Below are 17,172 nucleotides of genomic sequence, written 5' to 3'. Positions count from 1 at the left end.
ATTATATGACATGACATATGTCATGTCATATCATGTCATGTGGTAATATCATGTCATAATGTTAATGCTAGAATTTAAAGCACAAATATCACTAAGAGAATTGATAAAAGTAGGAATTTAAAATTCCATTCGTTTTTGTTGATTGAATGAAACCACAAAAGGCATCAAAGACGTGCCTGTTAGACGTTAATATATCCGTTAGACGTAAATATAAATGATATAATCACGGAAAACAGCATCTCAAATTCACTAGTTATTACTTATGATGACATATACCCAAATAATGCAAAGCAGCTTCCCTCGCATATTCTTAACGGCTTACTCCAGGATCACTTGAATCAACTCCACACTAACGTAATTATAGCAACGGATGCTTCGCAGAGTGAAGAAAAGGCAGGAGTTGGAATCTTCTCATCATCATTGGACTGGTCTTTTTCTATTCGGCTTCCCGACTTCACTCCAATATACCTAGCGGAATTCCTAGCTGTTGTCCTAGCTTTACGAAAGCTACAATCTTTCAGGTCAACGGCGGTAATAATCACAGATTCTTTGTCGCTGTGCACCTCACTTACTGCTCCCGGCGAGACACACATATTGAAAACTTTGTACTCCCTGGCTCCAAGTCATTTGAGAAGTTTACGATTGATATGGGTACCTGGGCACAAAGGCATATTTATGAATGAGGTGGCAGACAGCTTGGCCAAGGCTTCTATCAGCGGCCCAGTGCTTCCCCTTCTTCCAACGATGGGCTTTATCACGTCCGCCAGGTTCAGAAGATACATCCTTTTAACATCTCAATCGAACCTCAAATCATCCTTGGAACTACGCCACTTACAATTCCCTTGGAGCAGGAAGTTTTGCAAAACAAGACAAACTGAAGTTACATTAACGAGACTACGTTGTCGAGTCCCATCTCTAAATTTTTACATGCACCGATCTGGTCTGGCAATATCCCCATTATGCCATTTTTGCAATGCATTAGAGACGATTGAGCACTACCTACTGGAATGCCGGCGTTTCTCCTCCATGAGAAAAATGACAGAAATTACAGTGCGACAGCTTGGCCTGCCATTGAACACTCCGGTACTACTGTCTTTCGGAGCGTCTGTGCTTGGGCACTCACACAGGAATGTGTGCTTCGCCTTAGAAAAATTTGTTATTGAATCAAACCGATTTCATTGATGACCGTATTATTCTATTCATTCCTCCTCTATTGCCTCATTGACATATTATAGATAATTCTTTTTTTTTTTCCTCTACGTAGCATGACAATCTACTGAACCGTTTCGACTTTCCCTCGCCTAAATTCATGTAACAAAATTTTAGATCTTTACCTCCATTTTCTGAACACATAAGCAAAGTCTGCCCGACTCTTGGCCAATCCCCGCGAGTGGGTAAGCGCCAATCTCATCAAGGACATCATCATCATCATCATCATCAAATCTCAGGGCTGAGGCACCGAAAGTTGGCGCTATTTCTGATGTTAAGTCTGCCCCTAGTTTAGCAAGCGGAATTTCAAGAAGCATTTTTCTTAGTAATTCATGCCGGCGAGATATTAAAAGATAGTGTTCTATGGATTCTATTGCTAGGCAGTATTGACACAGGGACGATATCGCCAGACCAGCCCTGTGTAAACATAGATTTAATGGGGGGATACGACAGCGTAACCTGGTGACCATTACTTCCGATTGTCTTGCTGGACACCACTGGATTTTCCATGGAAATTTTAGGTGCTGAAATTCTGCCAATGATGTTATTGTTTCATTGTTGTCTCTACGGATTGAAAACTTTCGATATCTAATCGCTGTTATGTGTGCTGCTACTGGAATAACCAATATTATCGGTCCACTCAGGGATGCTCGCGCAAATGAACCATTTCATTTAAATGTAATCCACAGTCACTTAGCACCCATTATAGCATTACGAGCATTACGAGATTCGGCTGTGGATCAACTAATGCTAGGAACATCTTTAAGGGTGATGAATTGGATCAAGGCTGAACTTTATCGACTTCACATCTATTGCCACTTGGTCCGTGTCAGTTGGGTACCAGCCTCAGGTCTATTATAGCAGCTCTTGACGAGAGACTTCCCTGTATTTCCTTCCCTTTTGTATCTCTCTCTCTCTCTCTCCACGAGTTCATCGAAGCGTTCGGTAGGTTACACAGTTAAAGGTGCAGATGATGGCACAATTTCTTTAGTTTCCCTTTGTTAAGTAAGCACAATCATAATTATGTTGTCCCTAATTATTGTCATACAATCGCCGCGGCCGCATATTGATGGGAGTGAAATACGAAAACACCCGCGTACTTAGATTTAGGTGCACGTTAAAGAACCCCAGGTGGTCAAAATTTCCGGAATCCCCCACTACGGTGTGCCTCATATTCAGATCGGGGTTTTGGCACGTAAAACCCCATAATTTAATTAATTATTATTGTCACACAATGTCTCACTTTACTGCTGGTTTCTTTCATTCGTTTTCCTCGTTGTGTGTTGTTTTCATAATCTCCTGAGTGATCGATCCCCCTCGACAACAGCGACAACAGCAACAACACCGACAGCTTTAATAACAACAACTGAAATAACAATAACGACAACAAACATCCTAAATGAAAGTGGATCATTTACATCTACCCGAATTGCAGCACCAAGCTACAAAGGAAACCCATGTGGGATTCTCGGAAAGAAAGCCTTGCAATTGAAGAAAAATTGGTTCTGGTCCGGGATGGAATCTTTTTCCAAGATGCAAATCCGGAATTTTTTTCGCTTTCATGCACTTCCCTCCACCTTGCGGGCTTCTGCAGAACCGATTTGCTAAACGTCCTAAAGAAACCTACCTCCCATTCTTATTTTTTTCACCTAACAAAAAAAAATGTAACAAGATGCGCTTGTTTATAGCTCTTATCTAATGACCTTACGAGATTGCAGATAAAAGGCGACACGATTGTACGCGCCCAGCGCGAATCGTCAAGTATAAATCGTTTTCTAGCCTTGTCTTCTGCTGTGCTTGTTCCTGCGGGCGTGCTATTCGTCAGGGCCATCAGCGCGCGCAACACAGAAGACGATGGCGGCTCGACGATGAGAAAGGCTAACGATTATGACAGCGTGACGTCAATTACATTGTCACGTGTCGTGACGTCAACGACGAGGCCGACGACAGCGCCGGCGATCGCGCGCGCGTCACTGTACGGGGGGGACTAGCGGAGACGAAGATGGCGATGATGAGTCTTAAGACAGCTTCGGTCACAGGGGCTTCCGCCGCACACACCGCTTTCATGCATTTAACCAGAACGGGCCGCATGGGGCGTGTTTCAGGGCCCTCAATGGGGGATGTTTATAACATGGCGTCTGTGACGTGTTTCAGGCTCTCAAATCGCCTCCGGACATGCAGCCTGCAAAAGCATTTACCTCAGCGGTCTGCTTCTGTAAATCAGAGAGAGTCGTCCCTGAGGCGTGGACTTGGACTCCATTTTCTTTTGCTTCCGGCGCATGCAGTCAGCAGAAGCATTGCTTTCGAGATTAGCTTCTCTTACCCAGAGAGTGCCCTTCGCTGGGGCGTGAATTTCGACGCCACCTGCGGCGCATATGGCCAAGAATTGGCCTGTTTGCAAGAATCGACAGAAAATAATAACTACAGGAATCAAACGAAGAGTTAAAAGAAAAGTTAAACCTTGTGTGTAAATTCTGAGTTTAGAAGTATGGGGCCCAAAGTTAGAGGCCGCTATTGGCCAGGTGTATACAAAGAAACGCAAAGGGAGTACAAAATAGCGCTCAATAGGCGTACGAAGAAATTATTTTTTTTTCCTTGTGCGCGAAGCCGTTTCCTGACGCTACTTCTTAGTCGGACCAGACAAACGGACAGTTGCGTCCAAAAGGAATAGAAGGAAAATCTATGGAATGATTCAGACCGAGAAGAATTTGGAATATAACAAGGATATAGCACCGAAAGGATATGAATTAACGAGCAAAACGTTCTGTAGCTTAAAGGAAATCCCAAACAGTGTCAAGCACATCCGTGCGGCTTAAATCTTCGAGGTAGAGTAAGAAAAATGTACCAACATTCAAACCAAGTTCGCAAAGCTGAGCTTTAAGAGGCTTTCTTTGAGTTTTCTGCCGACGTTTTCCGAGGAGACGTGACAGCGATACAGACGTGGTGACCATGCCTGCGACAATCGCCACGAAAGTCGAGTGAAGCCACATTTAACAGCTATCGCTGTTACACTTGTCAGCTATCGCTGTAAATAGGTATGAGCGAATGAGATGTAACAAGCCGAATTTAGTCGGTTCCTATACACACACACCCAAATGAGGAAGCGTATCCGAGCCGAGAAAGTCGCAACCGGGGTCAAAACATGAAGCTAAACATTTCGCCAGAACTGCCTGTCTCGTTAGGTTAATTAGCTACGACTTTAAGTGTCTCTAACCGAAAAAAAACTTTCCCGACGTTTCGGAACCAACTCAGCTTCTTCTTCAGGGGGGTAGTATAAGCAGCGGGAAGAAAGCGGGCACAAAGCGGACCGTAGTATATAGACGAAAAAAAAACACAAATAAAGCGAGGAAAGCAACAATTAAGTGGCCACCAGCGGGCGTACCCTGCATATTATTTATCGCGTGCGCGGCCGTTATTACAGCGTGCCGTTATATACTCTGTCGATAGCGTGGCCGCCGCTGCTGCTTGCACCTCATGGCACCGTGCCGACTCGATCGAGTGTCCGTGAGAGCGTTCTCGCATGCCGCAGCGTTCGTATGTAACCGCATCCGCGAAAGGAAAAAAAAGAAAGACCCTCTTGGAGGAACAGGCATCTCTCAGTGTCCCTATACAGCTCGTCGTCGCGAGCGCGTATCGCATGTATCCCGATCCGCTGGACACTTGCCCGGGCGTTCCTGTCTTTCGCCCGCGGTGGTGGCGATCCGCGCATTCCTGGGCAATTCGTCTATGAGTATATGTATACGTGCCTCGAGTCTCTATCGATGGTGCCCTGCCGGAGTTGCCGTATATATGCGGGCCCTTCGCGGTCGGAGATCGTGACTCATGTGTAGACCGCTTACGAAACCGCCTCAGAAAGTATCGTGCTGTATTACACCTGTAGCTCCGTCCTTGCGATCGGTTCATTAAGTTTGAGGTTCGATACTTTACGTCACGGAAGGAGGAGCTCAATATTTTATTTGGGTCTACCTGTACGGTCGCTTGTTCAAAAAAAAAAAAAAAGACTGCTTCGCGAACTATCGGAACATGGTCTCCCTCTCTGCGCGCAATGCATCGGGGTCATATACAACTGTGCTGGAGCGCCCGTGTCACTATTGTGACGTTCTCGCTTTGAATCCAACTACGTACAAGATAACCCTAACTCTCTCTCTCTTTTGTTGCTTTCCTATTAGGATGGCTCAATTTCGAAGTAAGACAGGTAACCGGATTTCGAAAAATAGGTGATGGTAAGCAAAAAGATGTCGCATTTATGTCGCTCGTAAGATATCCTCCTTCCGCGCAGTCGCATCGTGCTAACTACAGACTAAATATGTTGACAAAGGGTGCACGTGGTTTCTTTTCATTTTCTTGCATATATTCGTTATATTGTTGTTCCCGCTATGCGAAAAGGAGTAGCTATCACCATTATAAGGTGTCTACGCCTCTTTCTTTTATTTTCGCTTAGATAAAAAAAATGTGGATCCCTTTGGTACAGCTCCGAGGCCGCATAGATTGATCCATAAAAGAGTACGAAGGCAAGGAAATAGGGGCTCTTTCGTTTATGTCGCACGTAACGCATATTTCCATACAATCGTATGGAGCATACTGTGCAGGCTGCTCATTTTGACAAAAAGTGCTTCACGTATAGGTAACGTCGGCACAGCTTCGAGGCCCCATAGCCATATTCGGATTCGGATACTTATTTTAATGCGATAGTGGCACTAAAAATATTTCTCCGCAGTTTTTTAATGCGGTAGCATTAAAAAGAAAATATCCGCTTTCCTTTTTAATGCGATAGCATTTAAAAAGAAAGCGATATCGCAATATCCTATGTCTCCTTTAATGCTAGAATAGAGACCAAAGTCATCAACGAAAAGACCTCGAAGGAACCAACGTAGACGGGAAATAAATGAAAGAAGAAAGAAAGAAAGAAAGAAATTTCGTTGATGCAACTTCAGCGACGTGTGAGATACCGGGACATACTTTCACTCTAGCGCTCTTAAACGCTCGGTCTTCTCCCATTTACGCTTTGCGCGAGGAAGCTTTCCTGCAAGAAACGCCCGCAATGCGCGGAAGGAAGTTGGCGCGCTGTGCGCGGCGGAGAAGCGTCAGGCCTACTTCCTCCTCGCAGACGTGAAAAGGAAGCTAGCGATCCTCCGTCGCTTGCAACATATAACTCCACGCTGTTCCGGCGCGCCGATTCGTCGTGGTCCTTAATTTGGAAGCGACGTCGTTTTGTGCACAATTACATCTCTTTATCTTTTTTTTTTCCTTTCTTTACCCTCCGGAAGCTCCCAGGGGATCGCGAGTTGGCACCGTGTGGATGCTTAAACTCACGCCGTATAATGCGATTATGTATTCTTTCTCCCCCCCCCCCCCCCCCCCCCACCCGAGCACTCGCCATCTCGGGTACGCGTTTTAATCTCCTATAGGTCGCGCATAAACGTGACTTTGTACACAAAGTCATGACACAAAAGTAGGCGTGTGCGGATATTTGACATGTCGAATACGAATCGAATAGTCTCCGCTGTGCGACTTAGCTTTTTTTATTGTGCAATGCGTTAGCACTAGGAGCTTCAAAGTGGGAAAAAAGTGTATGTGTGGGAAGTGTGGGAAGCCGATCACGTGGTATATGTATGTATGTATGTATGTATGTATGTATGTATGTATGTATGTATGTATGTATGTATGTATGTATGTATGTATGTATGTATGTATGTATGTATGTATGTATGTATGTAATTTTAGGTTCACAAAAGGACTTTATCTGGTCAATCGATACCATTATGTTCTCTAAAACTCCCGGTGTCATTTTTTCTTAAAGAGCAACCACTTTACTGCTATTATAGTGCCAGTTCTTTTCTCTCTCTCTTTCTCTGCAAGCATCTGAACTCAGCACAAAACTCTTACCGGTGAATTCCGGTGACAGCAAACTTTCTCTGGTAAATCTGGATACTCTTTGCGTGTGTTCTCTACTCTCTGCGCTCTTCATGAAGTTCGGCTGCTTTAGGCGTGTGAAGGCCATGCTGCCGTAAGCTTTTTACGACTCAGTGTATACTTTCGCAAATGCGCCAGCGAAAACGTATGCCTATTTCTGTCACACACGCACACACGTTCCCTGAAACTTCCCAGTTACTTTCGCTCTCCCGAAAAGCACACCCAGCGATGCTTCGATACGGTGTGCTCGAGTGCTGGGCACACGTCGTTCGGTCCAAGCTGTGAACCCGGCAAGAAGCTCCTTACGGGGAATCTATGCAGCTTTGGGACTTGTTCCTTAAAATCCCCAGTGGCGGTGTTGAAGAGCTGCCGTATCTACCCAGCAAAATCTACCACTACAGGCTTCTTTTGGACCCGCGCCGGCAAGCATTAGTCAAAATCGGTGCCCGTTTGCTCCATACATACATGTTCCCTAAAGCTCCTCGCTTATTGTCGCTGTATTAGAAAGGCCACCCTCCAGCGCACTGATGAGTGTCGTCGAGAAATGGGTACAGCTCATATTGCCCAAGCTTTTTAACATGGCAACAAACTTTTGATGGTGAATCTAGACCAACCTCTGTACATGTTCTGGAAAACTCCCTGGGTAACATCGGAAAAGCGCTGGCCTTCTGCCCTGAAAAAAAAAAAAAAGAAGAAATCTACTGTTCGATTTCACTTGACTCCGTGTAAGCTCCTGGACCCGCGCCAGCGAATATGCTTGTTTGCTATGCTGGTTTCAGCTACACGCACATTCCCTAAAACTCCTCAATTATGTTGAATCATAATTCATAAAAAGACATATGATTCATAATCATAAGAAGACATGGTGAATCTGGGCCAACATCTGTACATGTTCTCTAAACTCCCTGGGTAACATACGAAAACTGGTGGCCTTCTGCCCCAAAAAAAAAAATACTATTCGGTTTCACTTGACTCCGTCCAAGCTCTTGGACCCGCACCAGCGAATGTGCTAGCTTGCTGCGCTAGTTTCAGCCACGTCGCACGTTCCCTAAATCTCCTCAATGATTGCGCCTTTCCAGAGAGGCCGCCATCCGGCGCTTCGATACGGCGTCGTCGAGTGATGGGCACAGCTCGTGCGGCCGCCAGCCCACCACCACCACTGCCGTGACGACCCGCCGGTCCGTGTCGCCGAGCCCTCGCCGCCGTCTCCGGGAGACATGAGGCGAACACCAGGGCCGGCTGCTGCCAGCGACCGGGGCGGCGGCTCGCCGAGGCCCCCGTCGTCTCAGCAGCAGCAGCTGCCGACGTCGTCGTCCCCGTCTTCCTCTTCTTCGATGGTCGCCACGTCCCCCATGGAGGACTTCGAGCCGGGCCAGCTGGTCTGGTTCGATCCCGGGCTGGGCTACAGCCTGCCCGGAGAGGTGGTCGAGTTCTCCAAGCCCGCCCAGGTCGTCACCGTCCAGGCGGTCGTCTCCGGGAAGGTGCGTGTATGACAGATCATGAACCTCGATGGCCGGAGGGGGGGGGGGGGGGGGGGGTAGAAGGTGTTGCGTGTGGCTTTCTTTTTTTTTTTTTTTTGCGCACGCAGTAAGTTGCACGTGCATGTGTTTGCGCCCTTCACGCTGTTATCTCGACATGGCTGCACGTGATGTCTTTTCGTTTCACCACGAAAAGACAGCACGCGCATTAATTAAATACATTAGGCGCGAAATGAAGACGAGAACCAAATGAGAAAGTATTAGACTGGACGAACGTTCACTACCAACTATTTAATTTCGAAGCCTCGCATCTACTTCTTTGTTTACATTCTCGACAATGCACGAGACGGGAATTTTGCGCAGATTATCTGTTTGAATGAAGTTAAAGGGGCCGTTACACGGCCGTCCACCTAATCTCAGGTTATCGTTGTAACTTAGAGTAGAGGGGGCTAATAATGTTATACGTACATAAAACTTGGCGTCCCGCCGATTGTTGCAGTGTACGGAACGCGCTTGGAAACGGTGGCTTCTTTAATGATGTTGCAAACGTTGGTAACTTTCGTCGCAAGCTTTTCCACAATATTTGGTTGTCCAGTGACAATACAGAAATGTCACGACAAAATGAGCGAGTAGAGAGATAGACATACGCACATTTAGCCCAACACCGAGCACCTATAGCGTCGACGCAGCAGGTGTGGCAAGACACTTGGATCATTTGGCAGGTAAAGCGTTCAAGCAAATAAAACAAGCAATCGAAGAAACGGTGTAATATACCAAGCACGTATCAACCACACACGTAGGGAAGCTTTGCTGCAATCGCACAATGGATGCACAAGCGGTGAACAAATAAAGTTTATACAAGCTAGAAACGACGAGGAATGTTTGCGAACGTGAAAGAATCCTGGTCAACAGGATCCCAGTGCAGCACAACGCGCTGCGGTTGGTGTCGAGGTCAAGTTAGAGAGGTGGTTCTACAACTTTGCCCTCTTGCTGCTAACAAGGAACGTTGAGGACGCTGCGCCTGCAGCATCTCTCTACCCCTTCCTGAATTGTGAAAGTTACAACTAGCTCTACACCCCTACTTACACCCTACTACAACTTACTACACCCCTTACTCTCTCCCTACACCCGTCACTTGCACAAAAGGTGATTCTTGCACTGGTACATTACTTGAAGTGCACCGGCTTGAGAGACCGCTTGTAGTGTCCCTGTGCATCCTCCCACGTGCACTCGGTGATCACTCTCTCCCTTTCCCTCTCTCTATTCCCCTTTCCCTTGCCCCCAGTGTAGGGTAGCGAACCGGGCGCTCGTCTGGTTGACCTCCCTGCCTTTCCTCTCCTAGCTCTCTCTCACTACAACTAGCTCTTCAGTTTCGGTACACGAAAAGCGGCGACCAAAAATTACGAAACGGTAATTTTGCCCTATAATTTATAATTAGGTCGAATCAGATGAACCAGAAAGTATCGCGTAAAGAACAAACGTGCGCCCATAAGAATGATCCTTCCCAGTTGATTATGATCGAAGTAAACTTTTGTTCGGGCTTACTAGTGTATTTGAAAACTTTAGCACAGTTACCGAAGCGGAACCGCGGAAGACATAACAAGATTGACCACATTGTATTGATCTAGGGCAGGTTCGCCCTCCTCCAGCCACTATAGTGAGAGCTCTGGAATATATAAGCATCTGTTTTCAAGTCATGTGTTCTTTAAAAGATGAGTCCGTATATATATGTTCTGGTTTGCATCTCACGCAGGCTCAAACGTTCACCATCCACAAACTGTCCACCGTACGCAAGAGGCAAGACCTGGGAACCGATGGCGTTGAAGATATGGTCAAACTGGCGTAAGTCACGTGACGTGTGCTTTGTACGAGGCAGCGTCGTTTGTAAAAGAACAGTCTCGAACCAAGCAGCTCGAATCACAGCAAGGAGGTACAGACGACCGATACCTGCGTTTTCTTTTTGAGCTTGCGGCGCCGAAAGATAATGGTGTAATAGCACGCACACACACGCACGTACACTCAAAACAAAACAGTGATAGTGACGAAGCTGTGTGCGGCTCTCGCAAGAGGTAATCCGGATTCGTGCATCTCATGCGCACATAATTTGATAAAACAACTGACAGGTGATATTTCGGACAGCAACCAGCCTCGGAGTCCTTCACTTCATGACAGGCTGCCTTCCTTGAATGCGAAATTTATCACCACATACTTCGGATGGAGCACCGTGGCGATGATTTTACACAATGCTCGTTGCACTGTTCACTTGAGGCACTCCCCTGACTGCGCTGAAGTACTGGCACTCCGACCAGGATCATTATCATTTGACTGCAGGCCATAATTCATAATTCAGATCACCTCCGTGGGACGAACATACGTGGAAAAGGCAGCGAGCAAGCTATATGGTGACCGTATTGTGCAATTGGACTATGCAATGACTACCTGGTAGCAAAATGTATATCATGCTAACTTTTTCTGGCGTTGCCTGAAGTGCTGTTGTGCAGACATTATTTTCATTATTTTCATGCTTCAATAGAGAAACCTCTTTTAACTTAGGTCTTTACTGTGGTTGTGATATTCCACCACCAAGATACTTGAGCACAACTGTACATACAAAGTCTACGCTATCCACATGTGTAACTATGTTCATTCCTTTTAGAATTAGTCATTGTCTACATCACAATTATTGTGAGTGTGTAATTTAGATCTCGCTCCATCGGGGAAAAGGCAACTCCCGGAGATATTTCGATTACGAGCTGCCTTATACGAGAACTGAATGAACCCATCGCACGACTGAAAATTCCGTCGTATGATGGCCTGTTGAAGTCTTCTGTTCATGTTATATTCATAGAAGTACCCTCGGCAGCATTGCCAATTCTGGGCGCGTAGCACCCTGTGTGTCGAAGCAATGTGTATACGACCAGGTGTGTATACGTTAATCTCTTTACAGCGACTTGAGCGAGGCAGCGCTCCTGTGGAACCTCAAGATCCGCTACGACAAGGAAAAGATATACGTAAGTTTGCTCGATGGAGCTCCCTTTACTGCGAAAAATTGCCGGAGTACCAGGTGATCGTTTTTTTTTCAGTAGAAACAGACCTTTCAAGAAAAAAAAAAACAGTGCCAGACAGCACAATTCTGTCACGTCAGCTGGGTCGCCTAAAGAGGCGCATGTCACTTGCACGACAATTCGCGGTGCTATGCTTCTATAGCTAAATATCCCCGCATTTTGCCAGCAAGGAATTCCGCGGTGGCAACGGGTTTCTATCTGACGATGTTATCCCGCAGCCGTGGTGGACGGCTGCGTTATGTTAGCCAGACAGGAAACACGACAGGACGATCCGCTTCCCGTCGGTTTTCCATTTCGTTTCATATCCTTAGGGCGCGTAAGTGTCTCGCACGGGCACGGTTCGGATCATCGGAGCCACATTACGAACGATCGCATCGAGAAATTCCGAGACCGTCGATATGCACTTTTCGTGTAGCCACACGGACTGCCCTGCAGTGAGTTGCACGCTTGTTTCCGACTCTGCTCCTTTCTTTCTCTATCTCTATACTTTGTTACCACTTTACCTCCCCCTCCTCTCTCTCCCCAGCGTAGGGTAGCAAACCGGACCTTTTTCTCTGGTTAACCTCCTTGCCTTTCCCCTTTCCTCTCTCTCTCTCTCTCTCTCTCCGACTCTGTGGTCGCGCGACGAATGCAGTCGGCGATGGCCGCGTTCCTGGCGCAGTGGTCGACCGGCGCCTGCGGCTTTGTAAACAATGGGAAAACAGCTCGAGCTTCCGGATCGGACGTGGCGTTGTCACTGCAGTGTGCCGTCAGGCGCGAACGCCGACGCGAAAGGAGGGGAGGAAGACTGAAGTGACTCGACGGGCCTTGCATATCTGACAGGTTTCGCATGCAGGAGCTTTCGAGCGTACGTCGTTTAGGCTTTTGCGGTGGCGAAATGGAATTCGTACTTTACACCGGTCTGTGCACTTGTGCTTGTAGGTACGTGCGAGTGCGAATGCGTTGTTCAGGCAGTGCAAGTTCGACTAAGAGGCTAAAGTTCAACCGCACTTGAGTGTGCAGTAGAGTTGGGACAAGCGCGTTCAAGCGCATTTGAACGAGCAACGGAATTAGTTTAGCATGAAGCAGCAGCGTTCAAAGTATACTAGTGCGCTTATACTTTCGGATTCATGTGAATGCAAGTGCGTTATTGGGGTTGCGCAAGTGCAACTAGGAGGCTAAAATTCAGTCGAACTTGAACGTTCAGCAGAAATAGTGCAACCGTAGTGCACTGAGTCGCACTTGAATATGCATCTAAAGTAGTGCAACCGTGTTCAATCACATTTGAATGAGCAAGAGAAGTAGTTTAGCATGAATACACGCGCGTGCTGTTTCTTCATGCCAAACTACTTCTGAAAAAAATTGAAAGAAAATACTTAGCTTACAGCGCAGTAGAATAAAATTGAATGTGCAACATACGTAGTGCAAGCGCGTTCAATCGAATTTGAAAGTGCAACAGAAGTAGTTTAGCATGAACGCACACGCCTGCTGTTTCTTTATGCTAAACTACTTCTGCAAAAAAGAAATTGAAAGATGATTGCAGCAGTAGACTAAAATTGGACATGCGACAGAAATAGTGCAACTACGTTCAATGTCTGATGTCTGATGTTTCTTTATGCTAACTAAACTACTTCTGAAAAAAGAAGTTGAAAGAAAATGCCTACCTTACAGCAGTACGGACTAAAATTGAACGTGCGAGCGGCAGAAACAGTGCAAGTATACGTTCAGTCGCACTCGTACGTGCAATATAAGCAGTGCAAGTGCCTTCAATCGCACTTAAATGTGCAACAGCAATTGTGGAAGTGCGTTTAATCGCACTTGACTGTGCAACAGAAATAGCGCAATAGCCTGAAAGTCGTGTTAAATTGAAACTAAAATGCCACCGCAGCAAGTGCAAGCGCGTTCGTTTTCAGGAAATGCGATAACATGAAAAGAGCGAGCTGTGAAACCTGCCGGTCAGGCAAACGCGTATTCCGAATTGGCCAAATTTCAGATATGGCAAAACTTAAGAGCCATGATGCACATAGTGAAAGTCGGCTGCAGTTTAGAGAGGAAAAATTGCCATTATGCAATGGCACGTCGACGTACAAGAGCATAAAGTGTAATGCGAAATGACCAAAATTGAAGAGCAATTCTGTATATCCTGGCTGAGTTTGTCTCCAGCTTGTGCATGTAAATCTCGTTGTTCATATATATTTTGCTTTTGTGCTTCGCTAACCTGCTTTGTAAATTTACTGCTTTATATGAAATGAGCGCGTGTATACCGTATGTACATGTGTGCGCATGTGTTTATAGATATGCCATATCGGTATATATCTGTGTATATGTGTGTGAGTATATGGATTGCATTGTATGCATTTTTGTTTTTTCTTTTTTTCTCTCTCTCTTGTCCGCCAATATTATCGTATCAGATCATGTATCACTCATTTCCCACCCTACTAAAATCCCGGCCAGGGATTGTAGTATTTATAACTAATAAATAAATAACTTGATTGATTGGATAAATGTTGTGTTTGATTGGATGACACGCAATTTGGCCCAATACGAAGAATTGGTAAGGGGAAAAAGTAAAGCTTTAGAACAAATCTAACGATACGTTGTGGAGCTTGCTGATATGTAGGTGCCTATACTGAAGCGGGCTACGTTTCAGATAAAAATTAAACGTCACTAAATAATAGAGAGAAGATGTATCTCAATGTCTGTACCGCAGTGTACATTGGCAAAGTGTATATGATTGACGGAGAGTAAGTGCAACAACAATAGCGCAGATGCGGAAGCATGCACTATTCGCGTTATGTCCTGTTGCAAAAGTGCCAATATGAAAGTGCAACGTTATAAAGGAAAAGAGTGTGTGCACTTTTGCGATGTGCAAAAGTCGAAAGACGGTGTTTCGAGGCCTATCGGTTCGCTGTAGCCGAAACTGTCCTTCAAAACACGCACACATGTATACAAGCAATATAAATTTTACGGAGGAAAGAAGGCTGAATCGCCGTGATAGGTCCTCGAAAGTACTAATCGTTACATGGTCTCGGTGTCCGCGTATTGACTTAATGTAAATGCCGACTTGCGGGTCCCTCTCTTCCTCCGCAATACGTAACATCTGTGCCCCGCCCTGTGTTCGCAGACTTACACGGGCAGCATCCTGGTGGCCGTGAATCCGTACAAGATGTTCGACGTGTACGGCGTCGACGTCGTCAACAAGTACCAGGGGCAGATTCTCGGGACGCTGCCGCCGTGAGTATTACAAGCCTCCTGATTCACAAGTAACTATACTCGGGTACATGTGGCTCATAGAGAAAATACTTCAGAGCGAAAGCGAACAACAGAACTTAACGACATTTTGCGAGGGGAATATGAAATGTTTAGATTCGTCTTTTGATTTGACTCACGGTCCCCGCCGCCTTGGGCTATTACACAAACTAGTTCCCAGTTTCAGTACGCAGCGATGTCAAGTTAGCATGGCCAGAAAAAAAAAACAGCATCCTTACAACCATTTGCATACTATGCACGAGTCGGCTGCAGTGCTTCGATTGATCGCTACTGTCGGAAAACGCTGGTATAGCAGCTCGTGATGCGGTGTGCAGAGATACGGTCAAATAGTATGTACGTAACAAAAATTTGGCTTGCTTCGGGAACTGCACCATTCTATCACGGAAGCTATACTATTGACGCCCGGTGAAATTCCGCCATATTGGCCTTTTAAACCAATCAGAGAGGCCGCAGCAACCCTGTGTTCCAATGAGAGCTGACAAGATGGCCAGTTCGACAATATGGCGGAATTTGACAGTGTTCAGCATAGACTTTTTTACCAAACTTACTGGAGGCAATTCTGGCGCTGGTCCCTTCACAAATACCACGTAAATTATAGTTAGTAGACGGATTTGTCTAATCTTCGTGCTTGGGGCATTAGGTGCTCTTGTGAGTTTATTTACTACGTTTAATGTGCCTTTGCCGGCCCACATTTCTAACCAATGCCATTTTTCAACACGTAGAAGGCAATGAGACTCTGCGGATGTGCGTCGTCCCTGCGAATTCTGGCATTTATGTCGCAATACTTTTGTCGGAAAGAATCAGTTTGCAATATCACGCAGTGCTTTGAATCCATACGGAGAATGCCTAGGCAAATTCACGTGCTATCATTTCCACGCTCAATGGTGCACCCATAAATTTTTCGAGGGTGGAGGCGGCGCGCGATTGACCGGGAGCAGGCAGATGTTTTCGTTCATAGTTTTATGCGAATTATCCTGGCACACAGAGATTCGGTGGGTGTCGAGTTTCCGGTGCCCCTCCTACCCCCCCCCCCCCCCCCCCCTTAAATCCCGGCTACGCATCTGCCAATGCTGAATGAAGCTTCAATGCTTGCAGCTCCTGCGGACCCTCTCGTGTAGATACTAAAGATCTCTCTAGTATTTTTTTAGAAAGCTCTATGGCGTCCAGAATAACTTCTTTTGTTTGTTTATGAAATACTGTCAATCGCATATGGAGATTATTACAGGGGTGAGCAACATGTCACAACGTATCAATGAACGGTACCAGAACATTCTATAGAAAAAGAGCACATAATGATTGGAGGCTATACAAGAAGCGCAGTAGTACATTCATGCATAATAATACACACAACGAAGCCAATTACATCAACCAGCAGGAGAGCTCGAGAAAAAATAATGCAGAGTAGAAAGCATCATTCAGATACAAAATGCACAGAATAAAAAGTGTAGGCAAGTGCTTTCCTATCACAAACTGAAGCGGGATGGATTGCATGGCGAAAGCAATTTAATTATTTATATTGATAACTCATTTTAGGTTAATACAGAAGAGCAACATGTCACAACTCATCAATGAAGGGTACTGAAACATTCTATAGAGAAAGAGCACATGATTGGAGACTATACAAGAATAGCCGTAGTACATTCATACATAATAATAATGCCCCCTGTTTCGTACATTTCACTCATATTATCATCTACCTGAACGACATTTATGATCAAGATGATTGGCAGCCGGATTGGAATCCACTTTTGATTGGGTGTTTACTTCAGAACTATCGCGTACCTTCGGCGCATTGCAATTCATTGCGGCGTTAGTGCTCGCCCAGCGGACTCCGAGAACGGTGACGTATGTGCACGTATTTCGGAGGCTACCGCAAGCGAAGCTGCCGTCGACCAGGACGATGTCAAGTTCATCGCAAACAAAGAACGTTTCGCCCTGCACATTTACGCGCTAGATTGAGCCTTTGGTCCCTTTAGAGTGCAGTGTAGTTCTTGTTTATCCGTAAACTATTAACAAGACCGGAGTATAGACGCTTTCGAAATCTTTCGAGGTCATGAGCAGCTAGAGCGAGAACGCCAGTGCCATGTTGCAGCCCCCGTCCTGTGTTGCTACATGTCATGAAGAAATAGCAGTAGCTTCTTGCATGAAAAATCAGTAGGAATCAGTAAAAAATCAAGTGCTCGTCCTACAGTGGGCCGTCTTCAAAGCAATAACGACACATTCACACCCGAACTTCCTGCTGCAGTTCGTGTTATGAA

General features: G+C 45.9%; 1 protein-coding gene across 1 annotated transcript in view; it reads left to right on the top strand.

Moving 5' to 3' along the window:
• Nucleotides 1-7,491: 7,491 nt before the first annotated feature.
• Nucleotides 7,492-17,172, top strand: part of Myo10A (unconventional myosin 10A) — a 118,412-nt gene continuing 108,731 nt past the window's right edge. The window contains exons 1-4 of the mRNA XM_072284133.1: nt 7,492-8,603; nt 10,354-10,442; nt 11,548-11,611; nt 14,769-14,878. Coding sequence (XP_072140234.1) covers nt 8,340-8,603; nt 10,354-10,442; nt 11,548-11,611; nt 14,769-14,878 — 527 coding nt within the window. The 5' untranslated portion in view covers nt 7,492-8,339. The remainder of the gene's footprint in view (nt 8,604-10,353; nt 10,443-11,547; nt 11,612-14,768; nt 14,879-17,172) is intronic.

Source organism: Dermacentor andersoni, chromosome 8 (genome assembly GCF_023375885.2).
Source record: "Dermacentor andersoni chromosome 8, qqDerAnde1_hic_scaffold, whole genome shotgun sequence".
NCBI classification, from domain to species: domain Eukaryota; kingdom Metazoa; phylum Arthropoda; class Arachnida; order Ixodida; family Ixodidae; genus Dermacentor; species Dermacentor andersoni.
Note: the sequence above shows the minus strand (reverse complement) of the source record. Positions and strands in the feature narration are given on the sequence as shown.